Source organism: Cydia splendana, chromosome 18 (genome assembly GCF_910591565.1).
Source record: "Cydia splendana chromosome 18, ilCydSple1.2, whole genome shotgun sequence".
NCBI classification, from domain to species: Eukaryota; Metazoa; Arthropoda; class Insecta; order Lepidoptera; family Tortricidae; genus Cydia; species Cydia splendana.
The window spans coordinates 8,267,005-8,289,880 of NC_085977.1; the positions used below are offsets into that span (position 1 = coordinate 8,267,005).

General features: G+C 38.2%; 1 protein-coding gene across 1 annotated transcript; it reads left to right on the forward strand.

Moving 5' to 3' along the window:
* The first annotated feature begins 798 nt into the window (after positions 1-798).
* Positions 799-16,247, forward strand: LOC134799549 (NPC intracellular cholesterol transporter 2 homolog a). The gene is made up of 3 exons (XM_063771982.1): positions 799-951; positions 14,464-14,577; positions 15,567-16,247. The coding sequence occupies exons 1-3, from the start codon at positions 879-881 to the stop codon at positions 15,845-15,847; spliced, it is 468 nt and encodes a 155-aa protein (XP_063628052.1). The 5' UTR covers positions 799-878; the 3' UTR covers positions 15,848-16,247.
* The last annotated feature ends 6,629 nt before the right edge of the window (positions 16,248-22,876 follow it).

The window sequence follows — 22,876 nt, forward strand, 5'->3', positions numbered from 1 at the left end:
GTTATTGAATATTTATCATTCTAAATTAATCGTAATCCTACTGGACTGGCCAACATGAGAAAACAACTCAAGCATCATATTACTTTGCCGCTCTAGAGGATAAAATGCAACTTTTGCATCTGTTGTTGAAAAATAAACAGAGCCTTTTCGAGTTGGTGTGGTCAAATATTATTTTTCTCTGTGAAATTTCAATTATTGATATGATTATTTATTACTGAAAATTCCGAACTTCACCTATTTACATAAACAATAATCTAAACGCAACTTAATATTTCGAATATCGCAGTGTCGCAAGTAGTAAAATATTTAACCACTTTTGTAAAAAACGTCAATAAGGCTGTAAAACATACATATACATTATTACGTAACATAACAGTCATAACATTTATAAGTACTATTATGTAGGTGTATAAAATTGAGCCTAAACTATCCAGTTTTCTCATGGTACCTACCTATAGCGGTAGCCCCGCCCCATTACATGTTAATAGTGTTAATACCGTTAATACCTATTATAGTGATGTCACAAGCTGTCATAATACATTCTAGAAATGCCCCCTAAATGCAATTACTTTCGTTTTTATTACCTGAACACAGAATTAAGTCGATATTTACTAAAACAATGTGTTTCAATAGTATGAAATGTATAAAAACTATCTGACAATTATATGTACATCCGAGATGTATCTGCCACTCAAACACGGAAACCGCATTTCGGTACACGTGTAATGTTATATTATATATGCAAGTGTACAGTTGTGCGTGAGATCGAAATACACAAAAAGTGCAACGTCGTAAATCTTTTATTTTTTCTGAGATGCGCAAACGTAGGCAACCGGTCACTTGAATGGGTCATTGCGGTAACATGGTTAGTTGCCACAATGGTTGCGCTGAGTGTGGTCGTGCTGTCGTGCTTGGCTCTCGCCGCCGCCACAGACGTCGACCAATGTCCAGGTAAGTCTTTACATAAGCCATTAAGAACACGACCTGCTTTCGTCTCCGATTGCGTTCGCAGAATTCATGCACTTATATAGTCTAAAGTTCACTGCATAAGACACCAGTGAAACTAGTCATACCTAACACTTAGATAATTGGACAATTATAGTAAAAAAAACTTAGTAAGCGTAACGGTTTATTGATTCAAAGGAGTCAAATGGTAAACATCACGTTAGTAGTTAGCACAGACGTGATAGCACAAATTTAGTAAAGTGTAGAGTAATGTGACTATCTGATTAGCCAATCTACTACCCAATGTAACTGATTTTGTACATCAATTTAATAAAATAGAATTTGGGTATCTAAATAGGTATGATAAACACAGGTAAACTATTTAAGCTATTATCTAATAAGATTAATACCTATGGAAATTCAAAATGGCAGAGGAAACTTTCGGCCTATTCTAGTCATACTCATACCCTCACAATACTGATATGTTTGTTTACAATTATGCATAGGTAGGTACAGTCGAAAGTTTTAATTTATGAGTTTATGAGCCATTTTGTACTTTATCACAGTGACCATAGTATGAGGTCTCTATGCGACTTTCATATTGATTGTCAATCTGACAAGGTACGAAATGGGTCTTAAATTAATACTTTCGACTTTGATGTTAAACTCTGTTATGTTGCTACTAAAAAAGGTACGATTCACTTCAGGAATTATCGATGTTTGGGATGCTTTAAGCACGTAGCTTAGGTGCTTAGGTCTTTTTTTGTTGTTTTTGCAAGTTTATTTTTGTAAATGTAAATTGACTTGGAAGGAAGCATCATGATGCGAGGATTGCTGCATACTTAAGGATGACTCACGTTAGACCGGGCCGTGTCCGGGCCGGAGCTTCCGGGGCTTACTTTTCTATGACATGACAGGTGATCACGTGATGCTTTCCATAGAAAGCGATGCGCCGGAAGCTCCGGCCCGGATACGGCCCGGTCTAACGTGAGTCATCCTTTACTCTGCCAATAAATTGGTCTCAATTTTATTATGCTATGGCTGCATGTAGTCTAGGGAGAGGATTGGTTAAGGTTAATATTACTGTTATTAACACTAATTATCTATTCCACCTAGAGTAGGGCATACAGATGCTTTCAACCAACAATGCTGCACCAAAATTGCTGGAAAATTAACGATCACTGATAATAATATATACATATTATAGGTACACATATTTAATACATACCTATTAATAAAGATACGGGTCTCTATTGTTTCCCAAATAGTTTTAAGTCATAATGTATTGTTTGTCCGAATTTTCGTTAGTCATAATTGGTTTTTCTCAGAAACGCGTAACTTTTCAGGATTGCCATAAAACAAACCTAACCTAACCTAACCTAACCTATCTATAGAATAACCTTACGAAAATCCTGAAAAGTTAACTGTTTCAGTTTTATGACTAACGATAATATGACAATACATTATGACTTAAAACTTTATGGGAAACAAAGGGACCCCTGAAGGTACATATATATAGGTATGTATAGGTATACAACATCACAATTAAATAAATATAAATATGTATAGGTATACAACATCACAATTAAATAAAATATCGGTATCGTCTTGGGTCGTACCATTAGTTTTTCGTCAAGTTCTTAAATTAGTCCTATTCTGCTTTCGTCACTCATTCTACATTCGTCACAATCGTCGGTGGCTTTCAATGTAGAATGCGTGACGAAAGCAGAATAGGACTAATTTAAGAACTTGACGAAAAACGAATGGGACGACCCAAGACGATACCAAAATATCGTCATGTCAATGTTTAAAACTTTAAAATATTGATTTGGCAGCACGCAACAAACTGAAAGTTCGTTGTAGCTAATGTATACCTAGTTCGTTTTTTTTAGCATTAGAAATAAGGTAAACAATCTTGATGTGTATTTTAATTGAATAACACATTTTAAAAATAAGTCACGGCAAATATGTAACAATTATGAATCTAATACGATCATTTATATTCTTCTGCTTTCATAAGTAATAGTTATTGATTTTTAAAAAGCGTTTTTCAAATAAAAGACATGTAAAGATCGCTTACCTTCTTTCAAGTTCTTTCTAATGCTAAAAAAAACGAACTATAGGTAGGTACTTAGGTAGGTACTGTACCTAGGCAGCACGCTAGTTCTACACGTGCAATGGTTAGGTATGATTTGTAAACACTCAACACAATTGAAGATAATTTTTCTCACACTTGGTCGTGAAAGGTGTCAAACGTTGACGTACCTAGAGTAATAAAGGGAGAAAATCTTTTATTATGTTGTTTATTATATTACGTAAAGACAGCTAAATCAGCTATACTTAAGTATGCCTACTATAAGATTACAAAAAAATCTCTAGGTATTTTATCCTAACCATTAATATTTGGTTATTAAAAAACATTTTAGGAAATAAGTATTAGGCTGTTTTCGTTTTAAATCGTTGTTCGCACCTGGCTGTTGTAAATCCGCATTTAAACACTGCACTTTAAAGTTCACTTTCCTATCACTAAGCACTGTTACTTTTACTACTATACTTCACTGTATCACTGTCACTTTACTTTTGGTTACTGACTTGACCATGGAAACTGTTTGACTCCATTGTTTTTAGAAAACATACCGTTAGCTAGTTTGCATTTTAAAAAGAGACATCTAGCGATCAATTCAGTAATTAATTTAGAGTATGTACATTTATGCGGCAATTTTAAATCTCAACATCCTCCGCCGCCAAGGAAGTATTCCTTGATTACTAGTTAGGAAGTCGACACAGCTTGGTAATCGGCCGTTGTGTGATCCCGAAAGCTGTGCGAATATCATACATACGAGTCAATCCATCAGTGCCAGGGTACTTCTTAAGTACTCTACCTACTCTCCAATTAGCTGGTGGAAATCTTCCATCTTTGATCAATACCAGTTCTCCAATTTCTAAATCCTTCTTAGGTGTATTCCATTTTGGACGCAATTGCAAACGAGAAAGGTATTCGCTTTGCCATTTAACCCAAAAATCTCGTAGCATTCGTTGGGTCAACTGCCATCTCGATAAGCTGGATATGTTACTCTGCTCATTACTGCGATCTGGTAAGCAAATCAAGGGTTCGCCGACCAGAAAATGTCCAGGTGTCAAATAATCTAAATCATCGCCTAATGGAGCCAATGGACGTGAGTTAAGACACGCTTCAACTTGCGAAAGGACCGTATAAAATTCTTCGAACGTCAGGGTTGCGTCTTGCATTATTCTTTTCAGATGATATTTCGTCGATTTTACACCGGCCTCCCATAGTCCTCCAAAGTTTGGTGCTCCAGGGGGAATATATCTCCAACGAGTTCCTCTGTCGTCTAAACTTTTGAGTAAGTCTTCTGGGATTTCGTTGCGACCTTGTTGCCACATCTTCAATAGTTCTTTTTCAGCTGCAACGAATGTTGTACCATGATCACTCCAGAGTTCCTTGCAATGACCACGCCTAGACACAAATCTTTTGAAAGCAGCGATAAACGCTTCTGTGGTCATATCGCTGACTAGTTCCAAATGTATGGCTTTGGTAGACATACACACAAATAAAGCAATATATGCCTTGTATGTCTTAGCTCCTCGACCTTTACTCATTCTGCATGTGATGGGACCGGCAAAGTCAACACCGCTGATAAGGAAAGGGCGGGAAGGCTTCACTCGAACTACCGGTAAGTTTCCCATCAACTGAGTATTTGTTTTCGCATTGTATCTTGCACACGTTATACACTTCTTGTAAAACTGCCTTATTGAAGAACCTCCTTTAATAATCCAGTATTTGCTTCTCAAATATGGTGTCATGAGATGCGGCCCTCCATGAAGAGTGTTTTTGTGAGAATCTTCCAACAAAACAGGTAACAATACGTTGTTTTTAGTTATAATAATAGGATGCTTTTGATCCATACTCAACTCTGCGTGTTTCAGTCTTCCTCCTAATCTCAAAAGACCTTTATCATCCAGATAAGGTGTGAATCGCAGTAGACGACTGCTTTTCTTAATAGTTTTTCCACTTTTCAGGTGATCAATCTCTTCAGGAAATTCTATCTCTTGGGACATCTTTAAACACAAGGTAAGTGCTTCATCTTTTTCTTCACAGGTTATATGTTTACTAATATTCTTTTCTCTTTTCAGGATCTTCAGCCATCTTCTACAATACGAAATCACGTCCAGAAGTTTTTGCAGTGACGAGTATTTCTTCAGTAAGGTAAGCTTTTCAGAGTCTGTTTCTATGGTTGTTGTCTTACATTTTACTAACAAGCGTTTCTCTAATTCTGTTTCAGGTATGGAGTCGACGGGTATGGTGAATTCAGGTTCATGTAAGAATTCCGGACCATTGAACCATAACTGATTTTGTTTCAGCTTGCTGGGTGACAGACCTCTGGAAGCTGGATCTGCTGGGTTATCCTTGGTATTGACATATAACCAGTGTGTGTCTAAATTGCTCCTTATGTCAATCACTCTATTCTTGACATAGGGTGTCCATCTGTTAGGATCTCCTTTTATCCAGGCTAAAACCACTTTGGAGTCTACCCACGCATAGATTTGTTGCAACTCGATATTTAGAACTCTCATCACGTGTTTCATGAGTTTGCTAAGTAGCGATGCTCCGCATAGTTCAAGTCGTGGCAAAGACAATGGTTTAACAACTGGTGCAACTTTGGTTTTTGCAGTAATTAAAGACACTTGACATAGTGACCCATCTTTGGGTACAACTCGAAGGTACACGACTGCTGCATATCCTGTCTGGCATGCGTCAGAAAATCCATGTAACTCGATCGCTGAATTTTTACTAGAACCAGTCCAACGATCAATCTGTATCGCTGATAACGCGGGTAAGTCTTCTTGGTACTGGATCCATTCTTCTTTTAGATCTGTGGGTAGTTCCTCATCCCAATCTAGCTTTTCCAACCATAGCTTCTGCATGAACATCTTTGCCTTCATGATTGCTGGTGCTAACCAACCCAACGGATCGAAAAGTGAAGCGATCTGTCCGAGTACATTTCTCTTTGTAACAGGTTTAGCACTCTCAGTATTTATCTCTTTTTGTGTAACTTTGAGTTTGTCTTCATCAATATTCCAAATTATTCCTAGTGTCTTTATTTGGCTCTTTCTACTCATGTCTACAGTGTTTGAACTCTCTCTCTTTTCAGGTTGTATGGCCGACATAAATTCTCTGCTGTTAGAAGCCCACTTTTGTAACTCAAATCCACATTTGCTCATTACTTTGTTCAGCTCTTCGTGTGCTTCTAATGCTGACTTCACATCATCGAATCCTGTAAGTACATCGTCCATGTAAAAGTCTCTGTCTATAATTTCAGATGCTCTAGGGAATGCGTCTTTCTCTTCTTTGGCCAGCTGTTTTAGTGTCCTTATTGCCAAATATGGTGCTGATGCTGTGCCAAATGTTACGGTTAGCATTCTGAAATCTTGAATCTCTTCTTTTGGATCAAATCTGTACAAAATTCTCTGATAGTCAGTGTCTGCTTCTCGAACCTTGATCTGTCGATACATCTTTACGATGTCTGCCACAAAACATATCTTGTTTTGTCTCCATCTCATGATGACATCTCTTAGCTCTTCTAGCAGAGTCGGTCCAACCAGTAGTTCATCATTGAGAGATACTCCATTAGATCCTTTACAGGATGCGTCAAAAACTACTCTCACTTTCGTGGTCTCCCGATCCTCGCGAACCACAGCATGATGTGGAAGGTAGACTGTTTTCTCATCTTTCTCAGGCTTGCCTACCGGTTCCATGTGTTTCAAGGTAAGGTACTCTTTAATCACGTTATCGTACTCAGTTTTCAATTTGCTGTTGTGTGCTAACTTCCTCTCTAGACATTCAAATCTTTTGACAGCAATTGAACGGGAATTTTCGGGAACAATCGGTGTATCTCGTACGAATGGTAGTCCAACAATGAATCTTCCATCCTCATCTCTCGCTAGTGTTTTCTCATAAATCTCTTCAGCTCTTTTCTCTAGAGGTGTCAGAGTGTCTTTGCTCTCATTATCTAGCGTCTCCGATTCCCAAAATCTTTGCAGCATGTTGTCTAGACTCACACTCAAATGCATGCTAACAATTCTTCCACTCTTCCCGTGCTCTTCAGCGGGTGCTCCGCCCGAAATTATCCATCCGAATAACGTCTGTTGCACTATCGATGATCCTGGTTTGCCCTTGATGACTCCACTCATTAAAATGTCTGTATAGACATGCACACCAAGTAACAAATCTATCTCTCCAGGATTGTAGTATGTAGGATCAGCTAACTCCAAGCCATGTAGTTGAGACCATTGTTCTTTATCGATCTTCGTAACAGGCATTATGTCAGTAACTTTTTTTGACACGTAGGCGGTGCAGTTTAGCTTGTAGCTCTCGTTAATTCTCGACACAATTTGTATCTCCGCCGCGTGCTTGATTGGAGTCGACATCTTCGCAACACCTGTCACTTGACCCTCCACCCTTGTTCGTTTGAGTTGTAGTTTGTTGACTGTCTCCTCTGATATAAATGACTCTTCCGAACATGGATCTATGAGTGCTCGAACTACTTGTGCTCCTCTGTTTGTCATAATATTCACTAGTGCTGTAGCTAAAAGAGTAACCCGTCTCTGAGAGGCACAGTGAGATACTATGTTGATTGTTGGTGTAGCTTGCTCTTTGTTTTCTTTCTCTGGTTTTTCTTCGAGTGATACAGTGTTAGGTTTCGTAACGTGCAATAGTGTGTGATGCTTTCTCTTACAACGCAGGCATGAAGTATTACGCTTGCAAAATCTCACGCTATGTCCAGGCCGTAGACAGTTGAAACAAAGACTCCTTGTTTGAACCTCCTTGGATCGTTGCTCGGGATCCAATTTAGCAAACTCCTTGCAGTTGTAGATAAAATGATCTTCGTTACAGAAACCGCATTGATGGTTGGAGTCTGTGGTACTGCTAGGCGTAGCAGTTGCATGGAACGTCTTGGCTCTAACTTGAGGCTTCTCTTTTGGGTGCGCAGTTTGAACCATCTCCAAAACTCTAAATCTTCCCTCCAAAAATTTGCTGAATTGTTCCAATGTCGGCAAGTCTTCCACAGATAATGTCTTCAGATCCTCTTCCCAGTGCTTGTGTGACTCCGTATCTAACTTGTGCACCAATAGATGTATTATGATTGGATCCCAGTTATCGATACTAATGTCATTGTTCTTCAAGCTATTCAGACATTCTGTAGAAATATCCAGCAATTCTTTGACACCTTTGGCAGATTCAACGCTCAGTTTCTTTTGACCCAAAAATCTATTCAAAATTGAGTTAACCATAATCCTCTTGTTATTGTATCTATTGTGTAAGGTATTCCATGCTACTTCATAATTTTTCTCAGTAATTTGAATGTGCTTCAGCAGTTGTTCAGCTTCGCCACTAAGACTACTCTTCAAATAGTGCAATTTCTGCACTGGGCTCAATGAACTCTGATTATGAATGAGAGATGTGTAGAGATCCTTGAAAGTCCCCCAATCATTGTAATTTCCATTGAACTGTGGTATATTAATCTTAGGTAGCTTCACTTCCTGGCTCTGTGGTCTGATGGATTGCTTCTCCGTTCCTGATGTATGACTCGTTTGCTCTCCTTCTAATTTCGCAAGTATCTCCGCTTTGGTATCTATATACAACTCTTCTCCATTGTCGTATATCTCTTGCGTAAAATATTCGTGACTATTTCGTTGTTCTGTTGTCGCTATCTTCACTATCTCTCGGTGAGTGTTTTGAAAAACTTCCCAAAGTTTGTCTAAATTCTCCACTCTGACTTGCAAGTATGACTTGGTAAGTCTCGCCTTGGGACACTTCTTGAAGTTTGTAGCCGTTTTCTGAAGAAGATGTAAGTTATCCGCTTGTACTACGAATAAGGCTTCCATTTTGACTGAGTCCAAATTCCAAGAATTTTCTAAGTTCCAAACTTCTAAGACACAAGTTAGTGAAAAATATTCAAAGTCTTTTAATCACAGAATTTTTCTATGTTCTAAATTCTATGAAAATTTTCTAAGTCTCGGATACTCGAAAATTAGACTATGTTCAGAACACTACGAAATATTCTAAGTCCCAAATATCGCGGAAAATTTTACAAGTTCAAAGTACACTTCGCGAAATTCTACAAGTCCAAATAAACGGAACGATCTTACTCAATTATAGTCCTTAGTGCAATCCGATAGAGTCCACTTTGCACTGCACTATCACTCGCGTCACAGCCTGATCCGACTCGAATAGGACCAAATGTTCGCACCTGGCTGTTGTAAATCCGCATTTAAACACTGCACTTTAAAGTTCACTTTCCTATCACTAAGCACTGTTACTTTTACTACTATACTTCACTGTATCACTGTCACTTTACTTTTGGTTACTGACTTGACCATGGAAACTGTTTGACTCCATTGTTTTTAGAAAACATACCGTTAGCTAGTTTGCATTTTAAAAAGAGACATCTAGCGATCAATTCAGTAATTAATTTAGAGTATGTACATTTATGCGGCAATTTTAAATCTCAACAATCGTTAACGTAAGATATGAATATGACTGATGTGGGTGGGTAGTGGGTACCAACGACTAGTAGACTAATTGCCAGATTTTAATTTACTTAATCCTGCCCTATTTCCTTTTCTTACTTATTGTGACTTGTGACACAACACGACCTTAATCTTTATTGGTTCACAGTAAGTAGGTAATTACTTGGCAGTTTCATTTCAACTTTTATTTCCTTTCTTTGTTGATCTTAAGGATAACGGAAAATTAACCAAAAGTCACTTTAATCCCCATTACAAAAAAAAATACTAAATTTATCACGGAAGAATTAACTATCACAATAGGTAACAAAAGAAATCGAAATACCCCGCCGTGGTGCACTGGTGCAGTGCACTCTAAAGCTGGAAACAAATTATCGGACGCGGCTGACGGGCGCGACATAAAAGTGTGCACACAGTGTTCGGGACGTGGCTTGCGGCTGACAGGAACATTCAGCGCGCCAGATTTCTGACGATGTCCGAAGGCTCAAGGTCAGCACAAGGTTACGTTCACGGCTTACCTCCGATAGTTTGCACAGTTAAGTTCTCTAGATACCTATAAGTCGCGGCTGTGAGCCGCGTCCGTCAGCCGCGTCCGATAATTTGTTTCCAGCTTTAGCCGACAAAGTATGTCCCAAGCCGAGTAGGTATAAGTGCCATGTCAAGTTACATATAAACTACAAAGAATACTAGTCGTTAAACTGGTATAATGACGTATAATAGAGAATATGCGAACATCTACGATGACCAGCTAAGATTCTTACATTAATTGTGATTAGAAGGCTGCACAATCGCGGGAATAAAGTGATTATCAACAAAACAATGGCGGCCAACCGTGTCGGCCGTTCCTCTAGTTACTAAACTAATTATAATAATTACTAACTCCGGTAACGTCCAAAATGCACAAAGAGCGCCCTTAACGCATCTCGTCCCTGACTCTAATATGCCTAAATAAAAAATAATTAGCTCTGCATTAGACTAGGTTTGTAGTTAATTATTGTAATAGAATTGTATATATCGCTATGCGAAGTAAGCGCGAGCCGCCATAAGGTACCTTTTGCCGTGGAACGTCACATATCTTTACTATTTCATATCTAGTGAAGCTCTAATTCATTTCCCGAATCGCGCCGTAGTTTATTTTGACGCGATAGCACGCGATAGGTAAGACCTACATCGCGAGACCGTCCGCAATGTCCGCATTGACGGCTCACACCTATAATGTCGGTGATGATACTGATGATCAATGCTTTTTGCTCAAATATTTGCTTGTGGCTAATATGTGGCCTGTATGTACAGATCGCTCACAGAAACCAGTCCCGAGGTTACTCTGTTTTTCCAACAAAAAGTGAGACGACTTAAGGAGCCTTAACGATGTAAACCTATTCATGCCCTAGGTACATTATGTATCAATTTAATTACCGTGTTTAAGTGTTCAATATAGGTACCTATTTTATCCCTTTATCAATTAAGTTACTTGTTATAATTCGAAACTACAACTTTTGTAAAATATAATATGTAGGCTATGTAAAATATAGTACTTATGTACCACTTGAGCACCTCGCATGATTTTGTTTTTAAGCTACATTACTCGTAAACCTTAGGTAATTACCAGCAATGGTGTCTTATGAAAAGTTAAATTATTATATTAGGTATTTACTTTATTACCTATATACCTAACGACACTTGGATTCTAATCGCGGGACTCCTAATATATCTGTCTACGATTTAATTGTCCACAAGGGGGCAATAAAATTGACGTCCGTAGCTGGTCTAGTGGTGGAAACAAGCGGTGGTAAAGGCCGTAACAGACTATCGCACCGCACCGCGAGCTTGATGCGTCGTACCCATAAGTGAGAGCGAGAAAGAGATATCTGTTTCTCGCTCTCACTTATCGATGCGACGCATCAAGGTCGCGGTGCGGTGCGATAGTGTGTTACGGCTTTAAAACTCAATAAGTACAGTCAGCTAGAAAAGTTTACTTTTCCAAATGACATTTTTGACGCTATAGTAGGTATACGTAGATATTTCGTTAGATATTTTACTTGTGAAACCCGCACAAGTATAATATCTAACTAACATAAATACTAATGTAATTATACCGAATATAATATATATTTTTTTTATTTATAAATAACCTTCAATAGAATGACATCGAAATAAATGAACAATCGAATAAAAAAAACGCGTACAAATCAGGTAACAAAAAGAGATGATACGCAATAATATCTACCTATCCAACACAACCCAAAAGTGACATGCAGTGCCCACCTAGGTAAGGGGTCATCCATTAATTACATCACACGAATTTCTAGGTTTTTTGACCCCTCCCCCCTCCTTGTCACACTTGGTCACATTTGGCAGACCCCCTCCCCCCTGGTGTGACGTCACATTTTTTCAACGATATCGGCAAATATTGATTTAATATTTTATCAAAATATTTTTCACAAAAGAAATACCTATAGTAATTTTATAAACCAAAACTGATTGGGACAGAAAATTAAACGAATAAAAACGTCGTTCCAATAAGTTGTTTTTTAACCGTACAGCGAATAAAATAGTTTTCGTTACTGATGAAGTTAAAGTGACGTCACAAGTTTGTGACTCCCCCCTCCCCCTTGTCACAACATGTCACATTTTCTTGACCCCCTCCCTCCCCCTAAACGTGTGATGTAATTAATGGATGCCCCCTAACGAACAACACGTAGTTAACGTTTAATATTTAAAATTCTGTAACAAAAACCATACTTATGCATAAATAGATGAAGATTCTAATAACTAAAGGTAGTTAAGAAGGAACTCGCGTACACATAGTAGGAGATCCCACATATGGTCGACTTTCACCAATCTGTCTGACGGATGAAACTATGAAAATATGAAAGAAAATATGTTCCAGAACATAAATAAATAGGGTTGCCTAAAGAAATATGGTCAAGGCTATTTATAATAAATTTTTGAAAAAAAAAAAATCTGCAAATTTCACCCATTTGTCTGGCGAACGAAATAAGTTTCAATGGAAAGTATACAACTTGTACAACATAAATCATCTAGGTTGCCTATCTTTTTCCGGTCACTATTATGTGGTTGCCGTGTTTAAAGAGGTGATTTTATATCGATAATTGCACTCATCTGTCTGACGCTTGAATTATACATCAAAATGATGGTAATTTTATTGCAAATACAATGGTATAGGGTTGCCTGCGAAAATCCGGTCACAAATAAGGGTTGCCAGGCTTTTAATTAAAATAAGAAGGGAAGACTTTTAGCGGTAACTCACAAACGGCTTAACTGATCAAGTTTGTTTTAATTTTATTTGATTGAGTTTTTTAAGCACTATTTTCATGATTTTTTTCATATTTTTTTGACAGATGGTTCAAAAGTTAGAAGGAAAAACCTTGTTTTTTTTCTTTCTAAACGATTATTTCCGAAATGATTCACTTTATCAAGAAATGTTGTTTAAAGACCCCTGTTTATTTTGAAAGGCCTATCCAACGACACCCCAAAATGTTTTTTTGAAGAACATTTTTTGATAAAGTGAATAATTTAGGAAATAATCGCCTCGAAAGAAACAAAATGTATGTGAGGATTATTTTTTCGTGTCAACCCTATGATGTGGGATGTTGTTGGAAAGGTCTTTCAAAATGAATAGGGGTTTTAGAAGAACATTTTTTGATAAAGTGAATATTTTCGGAAATAATCGCTTTGAAAGAAACAAAATGTGTGTGACAATTTTTTTATCGTTTCAACCTCATAGTGTGGGGTGTCGTTGGATAGGCCTTTCAAAATAAACAGGGGTCTTTAAACAACATTTCTTGATAAAGTGAATCATTTCGGAAATAATCGTTTAGAAAGAAAAAAACAAGGCTTTTCCTTCTAACTTTTGAACCATCTGTCAAAAAAATATGAAAAAAATCATGCAAATAGTGCTTAAAAAACTTAATCAAATAACATTAAAACAAACTTGATCAGTTAAGCCGTTTATGAGTTATCGCTAAAAGTCTTCCCTTCTTATTTTAATTAAAAGCCTGGCAACCCTTATTTGTGACCGGGTTTTTGCAGGCAACCCTATACCACTGTATTTGCAATAAAATTACCATCATTTTGATATATAATTCAAGCGTCAGACAGATGAGTGCAATTATCGATATAAAATCACCTCTTTAAACACGGCAACCACATAATAGTGACCGGAAAAAGATAGGCAACCTAGATGATTTATGTTGTACAAGTTGTATACTTTCCATTGAAACTTATTTCGTTCGTCAGACAAATCGGTGAAATTTGGCGAAAAAATTTTTTTTCAAAAATTTATTAAAAATAGCCTTGAGCATATTTCTTTAGGCAACCCTATTTATTTATGTTCTGGAACATATTTTCTTTCATATTTTCATAGTTTCATCCGTCAGACAGATTGGTGAAGGTCGACCATATACGTGGGATCTTAGACCAACATACATACCTACTTGCTAGGAGATGGCTAGGAGTAAATAGGCATAGTTGCGTCAAATGTTTAACTATCTTCAAAAGTATGTTTACATCTCTCTGTTTGTCATTGAAATACCAAGGTAAAATCCATGTAGTAGGCATCAAGGATTGTATCATAGGTTTTTTAAGTAATATCTATAAAATACGTCCTGAAATAAGTGGGTAAGAAGAATTTAAAGTATATTTACCTACCTATTGATATTTTTATTTCGGTAAGTAATTCGATGATACCTACTAAATAATTCTACGACACAAGCCCATTTAAAAATATCTAAGTACGAGTAGGTAGACTTTGTTCGGCAATAGTAGAGTCGTGGAATGTATTCCTCCGTGGAATATATTGGGCCTCATACATTCCTAAATTCCTATCCACGAGTCTTCTCTTTCCGCACAGACTCTACATATTTTTAAACGCGCTTATAAGTAGGTATCATAGAATTGTTTGAGGGTGATAGTGGCCCTACTATAGATATACCCATTGTTTTGCAGGTGGGCGGACCGTTGAGACCCTCAGGAGCGACGTCGTTCTGATGCCGTGCAAGAAGCTGCCATGCAAGCTCAAGAAGAACACCAGGGAACACGTCACTTTTAAATTTAAAACCGGTAGGCGACCTACTTGACTATATTCTTTGTCCTCCAAAAGGCGCAGAGGCAGAGGTCGTATACATCGGATGAATATTGACTTCGTGTTTAAGTTGGATCCATGACTTCCATGTCTTCCCATTGGCCTCCGCTTCTGCAATAATTAGTCTTCTGCCAGATGGGGTTGTATTATGGCTAAGACGCTTTCATAACGTGTGCCTAATCAGACTCTTACTGGCGCTTGATGTGTTGGCTGTCCGGATGAGAGTCCGGAGACGCATTGCAGTATTTCCAAGGCTTAAAACATTGGAAGATTTCTCGGGCCATTTAGGTGGTATATACAATACATATTACCTTCCGTGTACCCGGGGCAGGCAGCTATTGATGCATGCGAGAGTTCCTTAGTCAACTTTCCAAGACCATAAGGGTCTCCCCTGATATATCGACGCGCATTCGGCAAAAGCCGATAGGAAAAAGCTGTATGACCACGCAATAAGAGCGAAAAAGCCGTCGACGCGTCGGCAGGCGCCGGCCGATGCGAGCCGAGCCGAACGACGACTTTTTCGCTCTTATTGCGTGGACATAAAGCTTTTTCCTATCGGCTTTTGCCGAATGCGCGTCGATATATCAGGGGAGACCCTTACTTGATTACTATACGGGGCGGAGGCGGAGCTGTGTGCGATGGGTGTTACTTTGCTTAGGTAATTCATGAAAAGATTTCCTCTTCGACTATTGGTTATAGTCAGTTCAGAACTATCCGGCATCGACAACGGAATGTAGATGTAGGTACTAAGGGTAACCACTTCAGCCTGCTTATTATGAATTCTATAGATCCTCGTACAGTAGGTACTTATTAGGTACTAACCGTTAACCGCAGACCAGGAAAAGGTGTCGTTTACGTTTGTCTGAGTAAAAGATTATAAAATAAAAACCCTGAGCACGTAGCTCTCGACAATAGAACGAATGTATAATATAACGATATGTAAACTAACAGGAAGTTTTATTTCTAGATAAGGAAATTAAAGATCTGAAGAACCACGTGCAAGCGGAGGTGTTCGGAGTGCCGCTGCCATTCGTCGGTGTGGACGGCAAATCTGTGTGCGACAAGCTGGAGACGGAGGCCGGGGAGAAGGCCTCCTGCCCTCTGGCTGCCGACACCACCTACGTCTACAAGGACTCGTTCCCCATTGAAAGCTTTTATCCAAACATAGAAGTACGGGTGCACTGGGCTCTGCAATCGCACGGTAAAGATGTCGCGTGTTTTGAAGTACCCGCTAAAATAGCCAATTAGTGTACCTATTGGAAATGTTTTCTTCTACTTAAAATAAAAAAAATCGACTTAGAAGTTTCGCAACAACTGAGTCCAATTGATGATTCTTGGCCATATTTGGGCATAGACAGAATCGTAACGTAATGTGTACCTATAATTTAGTCGCTTATGATGAGAGGTTTATGGTTTAAGTACATAAGTATTTAAATCGTTACAGAATAAATAGTTTTAAATTCTGTTGAGTTAGACTCAGATACATCTATGCGGAGTAGAAAATATACACGAAATATTGCATAGAAAAGCTCAAGCATCTCAAACAAAAAAGACTAAGCCATGTTCATTGTTCATGCTTTAAATAGAATGCAATAATTATTTTAATAAATGGAAGACAAGTTGTTTAATAAAACCGCTCGTACTTACTGCTTGTGTTATTATTTAAATTATTCTACAACCTGGCAATCAGAGCGTAGGTAAAGATACTAAAGACCAAGCTATAAATAAATACTAAGAGGTAGGTTATTTTATCTAACTTACCTATCTTATTTCTGACCCAACGCAGGATTCCAACAACTGGCTAGAAAAACTTTCAAACAGGATCTCATGAAAACCAGTGTCACTGCTCGAGAGCGAGACTCGGAAACTCTCATTTGGTTAGCAAAATAAATAACATATGTTTCTTACATGCACACTTAGACCGTGTAATGAGGAGGGATGAATGCCATATAGTAAGGCAAAATAATGTTAGGGAAGAATGTTGATGGACGGAGAGCGGATGGTAGACCCAAAAAACGATGGATGGATTGTGTGAGAGAGGATATGAGAAAGAAAGGAGTGAGTGCTGAGGTGATGAAAGACAGAGGAGAATGGAAGAGAAAAACATGTTGTGCCGACCCCACATAACGTGGGATAAGGGCAGAGAAAAGAAGAAGACACTTACCCCCTTATTCATAAACGTCTACTAAAGTTGACAAGCCGATAATAATTAATCGTTTGTCCCTTTCCGACGTTCGACGACGACGTTATTATCGGCTTGTCAACTTTAGACCGCAGACATTAGTCTGAGTAGGTAGTCCTACATCTACATATATGTGCAACAATTTAAAGCTTTTTCTTTCTCAATTCATTGCAGCAACGGCAACCAACCATTCTATTAGTTAAGAGCGGCTAACTACTAGCTGCACCGCTGTTTTTTATTTTGTTTATTAATTTGTACCAGTAATGTTGTCTTATTATGCAATTGTCCTCAAGCAACTATTTTATAATAGCGATTTATCATGAGTCATGACCGTAAAGCTGCAAACGGGTGCAAGGTAAGTCGCATGAGGAACCAGTTTCGTCGAGATTAGATCTCGGTCGTGGTCTTTTTGTCGTCGGCGGTGCCCCGCCTTGTCTGCTCGAGTATTCCTAAGCTGACGTAGGCGAGTTGAATGATCAGACAAGCCAGAGTAGTGGTGACCTCCAGATCTCTTCGTAATCGAAGTGCGCCCTTATATTAAAATATTTGGTCGTTCGTCTCGCTGGCGGTCGGTGCGACTGGAATACATAATAGGCATAATAGCAGTGGTGTGTGACGCATTCCACGGATCGACCGCATCCGAATACTAAGCGGATCACGATTGTCCACAAAACAATGAATTTAATATAAACTGACGTTTGTTTTTTTTAGTGCCTCGATGGCGCATGAGTATACTTAACGTGACTTAACTAAAGATATAGCGCGTTTTTAGGTCTTCGTAGAAAACACGTTAATCACCCCAACAATGTTAAAATGACAATCATTATTTCTTTAATGTCTTTATTACAATAAAGGTAAAAAATATCAAATAATAAAATAAATAAAAATAATGATACACAATGAGGCAGACACAATACTAATAATAACTGTTAACGTACAGTCAAAGATTTTAATATCCGACCCATTTCGTACAGTCAAGTGTAAAAATATGGGTCCACAAATCATCTCAAAAATATGTCCCATAGCTCTTATGTCAGCGGATTAAGAACTATGGGACATATTTTTGAGTAAGTTTGCTACATCCATATTTTTACAATTGACTGTACCTTGTCGCTAGAGACCTCATACTATTATCACTATGACAAAGTACAAAATGGGTAGGAAATTTAATTCTTTGACTGTACCTATGAATATACATAATCCAACAATTACTAAAAGAGACTGGGACAGGACATGGCAAGCATATTGCAGCTATTCGTCATTTTAAACTTTAATAAGTTAATTATTCTACAAATATTTCTAATGCTTCCATTATGGACCCTTTAGCATACCTAGTATAAATACCTACCTATTAGTCCCTCTTTGTGCTACAATTACTTAATCAGACTAGCCAAAAGCATCAGGTCACAATGTCTGCAATGTTAAGTTCTTAAATTGAGATAAACTCATCGGTGTCTATAGGCCAAAGGTATGGTGCAATCTTATCGCGCGATGGCGCCATAACCTTTGACCTACTGTCGAGTACATAGCGTTAATTTCAATTTAACAAATGAACACATATCAGTGAAAGAAAAAAGTAATTTTTTACCGCTAAAAACTTTATTTCATTCTTCACAAATATCATGAAAACTTTGTGTGTAACATGGTTAGCAATTTTAGCCATTACCTAACACATTATACCAACGAGAAGGGTTGTCATACGTCAGTATTTCCCCTGACGTGTAAGGAATTTAGATCCTTTGTCAGGATTGCGAGGGGGCTTAGCGAGTGTCAGAGTTTTTAGAGACCTTCACTAACCACTAGAAGCTAGCATAATGTTTGGAGTTGAGCAAAGGCTAGATTATGTTGCAAGTTAAGGGGCTAGTGGACATGCCAACTGCCACTTACAACAATATTACTAATATGTACCTACATAAACCATAGTCCAATGTAACACACCTCATTTAACTATAATTAAGGTTGTAAGTAAAGACAAGCCACTTACGCGCAACGCGCATCATAAAACTAGCGAGTAAGTATACTCGTAGTCATATAAAACTAACCGCAAATGCACAGTCATTTAACGTGCTATGCTCCATCTTTATTGTTATTTTATGGACCTTTATGTATACAATTACATACTAATTACTCAGAGGTAGGTAGGTATAACATCAACCAGTCTACCTGTACTCAGCTTTCGTGCATTATCTGATGTTGGCTTAGCAAGGAATATGGATTTCGATTTAAATATATATAGATGAATGCATTTTGTGGTGTTTCATCTCCTCAGACTCCAGTCTGACTTGTTTGAGAATGGCTTGCAAGCTTATTTAAAAAATAATGTTTGAATTAATAGTTTTGCATGCCCCTAACAGGTCAAGGTTTTAATATTATGTATCATTTTCTTTAATGCTATTCAGTATGACTTCCGTTGGGTTCACGGAGCCCTCTAATAAATGGTAGTTTAATCTGGTTTTGGCTTGGGAATTCCGAATTACTTGCATGCAAGGTCTGCTCTACCGCATGTCGCTGGACATTTTACTGACTTTGGTACCTACATACATTTATATATATTCAACCTGTTTCACGGAGACACGTCAGCACTTCAGCAGTGAACGCAGCGATTAAGATTAGAAACGGACTCCGGGTAAATTCTACTTCCTTCCTCTCTTCAATCGCATCGTCAGCAAACGTAAGCGAGTACTTAAGTAGATGTTCGTGTACTCGTTGATTTGCTCAATTTCTGCATTAGGTCCAAGGTTCATTGGGAACCGAATGAATACGAACCACGGGCATTTTAACGATCAAAAAATTGCGTCAAACGACTTTTAAGCAGACAATCAAAATGTGAAACTCGTTTTTATCAGTAACACTTTCAAAATCATATTCGGTAAAATGTTAACACTTAGATCCCTAAGCGCCACTTGCACCATTCCACACTAACCCGGGGTTAACCGGTTCAACCTTAAGTTCCCATGGTTTCCAGTACAAATTGACACGGGTTAACCGCGCTAAGAGCCACTTGCATCATCACACTAACTCGGGTTAACCGGTTAAACATGGAGTTACATGGTTACCAGTACAATTTGACACTGGGTTAACGGTTTAACCGCTTAACCTCGGGTTAGTAGGATGGTGCAAGAGGCGCTAAGTAGGTAACTAGGTATCTATAATAATGCGGAAATCTATTTGCCGCGATAACTTGGGAATTATAATGAAATAAAACAAGTAAAAATTACTATAGCCAAGTTTAGTTAGACTAGTCACTCTAGTGGTAGTGGTGGTCTTCTCCTTTCGCCAAAAAAAAACAACTTTTTGTAAGTTAATGACTTAAAGTGGGTGTCCAGACGGGGCATTTTTTCGCACCATCTTAAATTGATATTAAAATTGTGTCGTGTGTACGCAAACATGCAACTGAAGTACATTTGCTAGCCTGGCTAGAGGAGATTGACAATAAATTTGCCCATTTAATTTCTGATCAAATTGGCAATTTGATTGTCCCGTCTGGACGGCCCTTAGGACAACAAACGGTTGCCTTGCCTGTCAATCAAACTTATAAAATCGCGGATCAAGGACCAAATCAGGTGTTTCCAGGACCACGGATTAAGAATCACTATAACACACGGTTGTACTATTGCCCACACTGTTAACTGATAGTTCATTAGCCTTCAACCTTATTACAAAAGGCATAAGGTCCACCGATGGACAGTTAAGAGTGTTGCTGTTTGTTCGAAACCGTCTGTCACCGTTAAAGCTTTCGTTAAATTTTATTGTATGGGAAGTTTCATATAGTTCACTACTGAGTAACGTTATCAATTGACTAATTGTGATTGGTGCAAGTGGTCCTTAGTCCAGTCCAATAACTCCCCTGTTATTCCCATTTCATGAGAACTCGGCAGTACTCAGGTCTGCGGTTGCATCTAATCACAACCCATTTACTCTTTACATACATACATTTTATACATAAATATACTGCGTCGCGGTCATCAGATAGTAGACGTATTTTCTGAGAATGGAAAACTTCTAACAAGATTAAATGTAAACCGTGCGTCACATTAACGAATAATTAATAGACTAAGAGCTAGTCCCGGAGAATGATTTATGATAATGAGAGCAATGAAACGAAACCGGTCTAGTTAGTTTATATGTACTACTGAATGTATTACTTGTTTCGCGAATCTGGCAGCTGTCCATCGGTGGAGGCCGGAGTGGGTTTCCCGACTCAAGTACTTTAATATCAATAGTGTAGCATATAACTGGAGCGGTTTCGTTGCTCTCATTGTCATTTACCATTTTCCGAGGTCAGCTCTTTGACTATAAATAAATGCAATGCTACGACAAAGCCAATAAACAGTAAATAAATGTAAACTTATACACAGTAATATGTCAGTTGGTCTCTTGGTAACAACAATGCGTGTATTTAACATAATACCCTCGTGAATACTATGATATTATATTAAGGCAACATTTCAAATACTTTACATCTTAATTGTATAAATATAAATACATTGGTGACATTTAATTGTGTTTCAGAGAAAAGCTACCTTAGAGCAGTAAACGTCGCAAAGTGTGATATACTTCACTTGAAGTTGAAATATCATCATATATATCTCATTTTAAGGGTTTCATAGTCACCTAAGAAAGCTTAATATTAGTGTCCGACCGAAGGTTCGGTTTCGGCCAGTTTCGGCCAAAAAATCATGTTTCGGCTGTAGTTTCGGTTTCGGCCAAAAAACGGCCGAACCTTTCGGCCGGGCCGAAACTTACGAAATGGTAGTTCAAATCAGACAAAGACCAAAAGTTGGGCAATAAGTAGGCTACGCTCAACTAGTGCCGCGAAGTTGATTTTCTCAATAGTTAATATTTTGCGAGGCTGAACAGCCGACTATTGATTAAAACGAAGAAAAAACCCTTAAAAGTGTCCCCAGTACAGTTTTTCATACGAGTGCTCGACCTTAGCTTCACTTTTTACCTCGATTTACCATTTTTTTGTGTTCCACATGTCCTCTACTTCAGCTTAGCCTTTGGCCTCGCTGAGCCATGCTCGGCCTGCGGTCTCGCTTTTTGATACAATGGACATTGGTTGGAGTCTGTGCTCGACTACTTATCCTGGAGCCTGAAACACGGCTTTGACTTCGCATGAAAATTCGCCTCACAGACGCACTTCGGACTTTTAGGCCCAGGTTAAGATCGGTACCCGGCCTTTCAATATTGTCAACAAAAAATTTCACGCTCGCGTTTTTGGTTCATTCTTGGTTGACCCTGTATCTACATGTTAGCATACGCAGTGTAACTGGTGCAAATGTTATTTATACGTCATAATTACATAGAAGTTTTGTCGTTTCAAATAACACTTGCACTGCGTGTGTTATCAAAATCGTTGCAGAATTATCTTGGTCTAACTCTAGTAAGTTTCTTAAAAAACTGCTTAAGTATCATCAATTTCAAGGACATTGGATGTTGACAACCCCATAATATGTGTGTAAAAGCGGTTTTAGGAAATTTTTTCAACGATTTTAACAAGTCTACAAAAGTTTCGGTTTCAGTTTCGGTTTCGGCCGAAACTAGAAACAAAGCCGAACATTCGGTTTCGGTTTCGGTTTCGGCAAAAAAACATGTTTCGGTCGGACACTACTTAATATATACTTTCAATGAAAACTATAGCGAACATGATCGGTCCATTCGTTTGTGTTATTGCAAAAAATCTTCTCTTAGTAAAAAGACGTACAAAGCGCTGCAAAGGTACTCTCTCATGCTTGTAATGTACATGATACTTACTAAAAGCCCCCGTTTGGCCTATTTTGACAGAATGGTAACTACGAAACCCTACATTGAGCATGGCCCGACATGCTCTTGGGCTCTTGGCCGATTTTAATGAATAGTAATGATAATGACGTATACTAGTCTCTACTAGTAGACGCACTATACTGCCGCAGTAAGGTCCATTTTTCCGAAACACAAGTTTTATTAACTAACGTACCTAAACACGGACTTCGAACACTAAATATGAGTACTAAATTTAGATTAAATAATGTAATACATTCAAATACCTTAGTTGCTCTCTAGATTAAGAGCCACACTAACCTAGCCGCCGCCATACAATCGAAGTTACCCTC

Bases quoted from the DNA above. Each gene is read 5' to 3' on its own strand.
- LOC134799549 (XM_063771982.1), top strand. From the start codon at position 879: ATGGTTGCGCTGAGTGTGGTCGTGCTGTCGTGCTTGGCTCTCGCCGCC. The intron at 952-14,463 runs GTAAGTCTTTAC...ATTGTTTTGCAG, and splicing joins AGACGTCGACCAATGTCCAG to GTGGGCGGACCGTTGAGACC. The intron at 14,578-15,566 runs GTAGGCGACCTA...TTTTATTTCTAG, and splicing joins CACTTTTAAATTTAAAACCG to ATAAGGAAATTAAAGATCTG.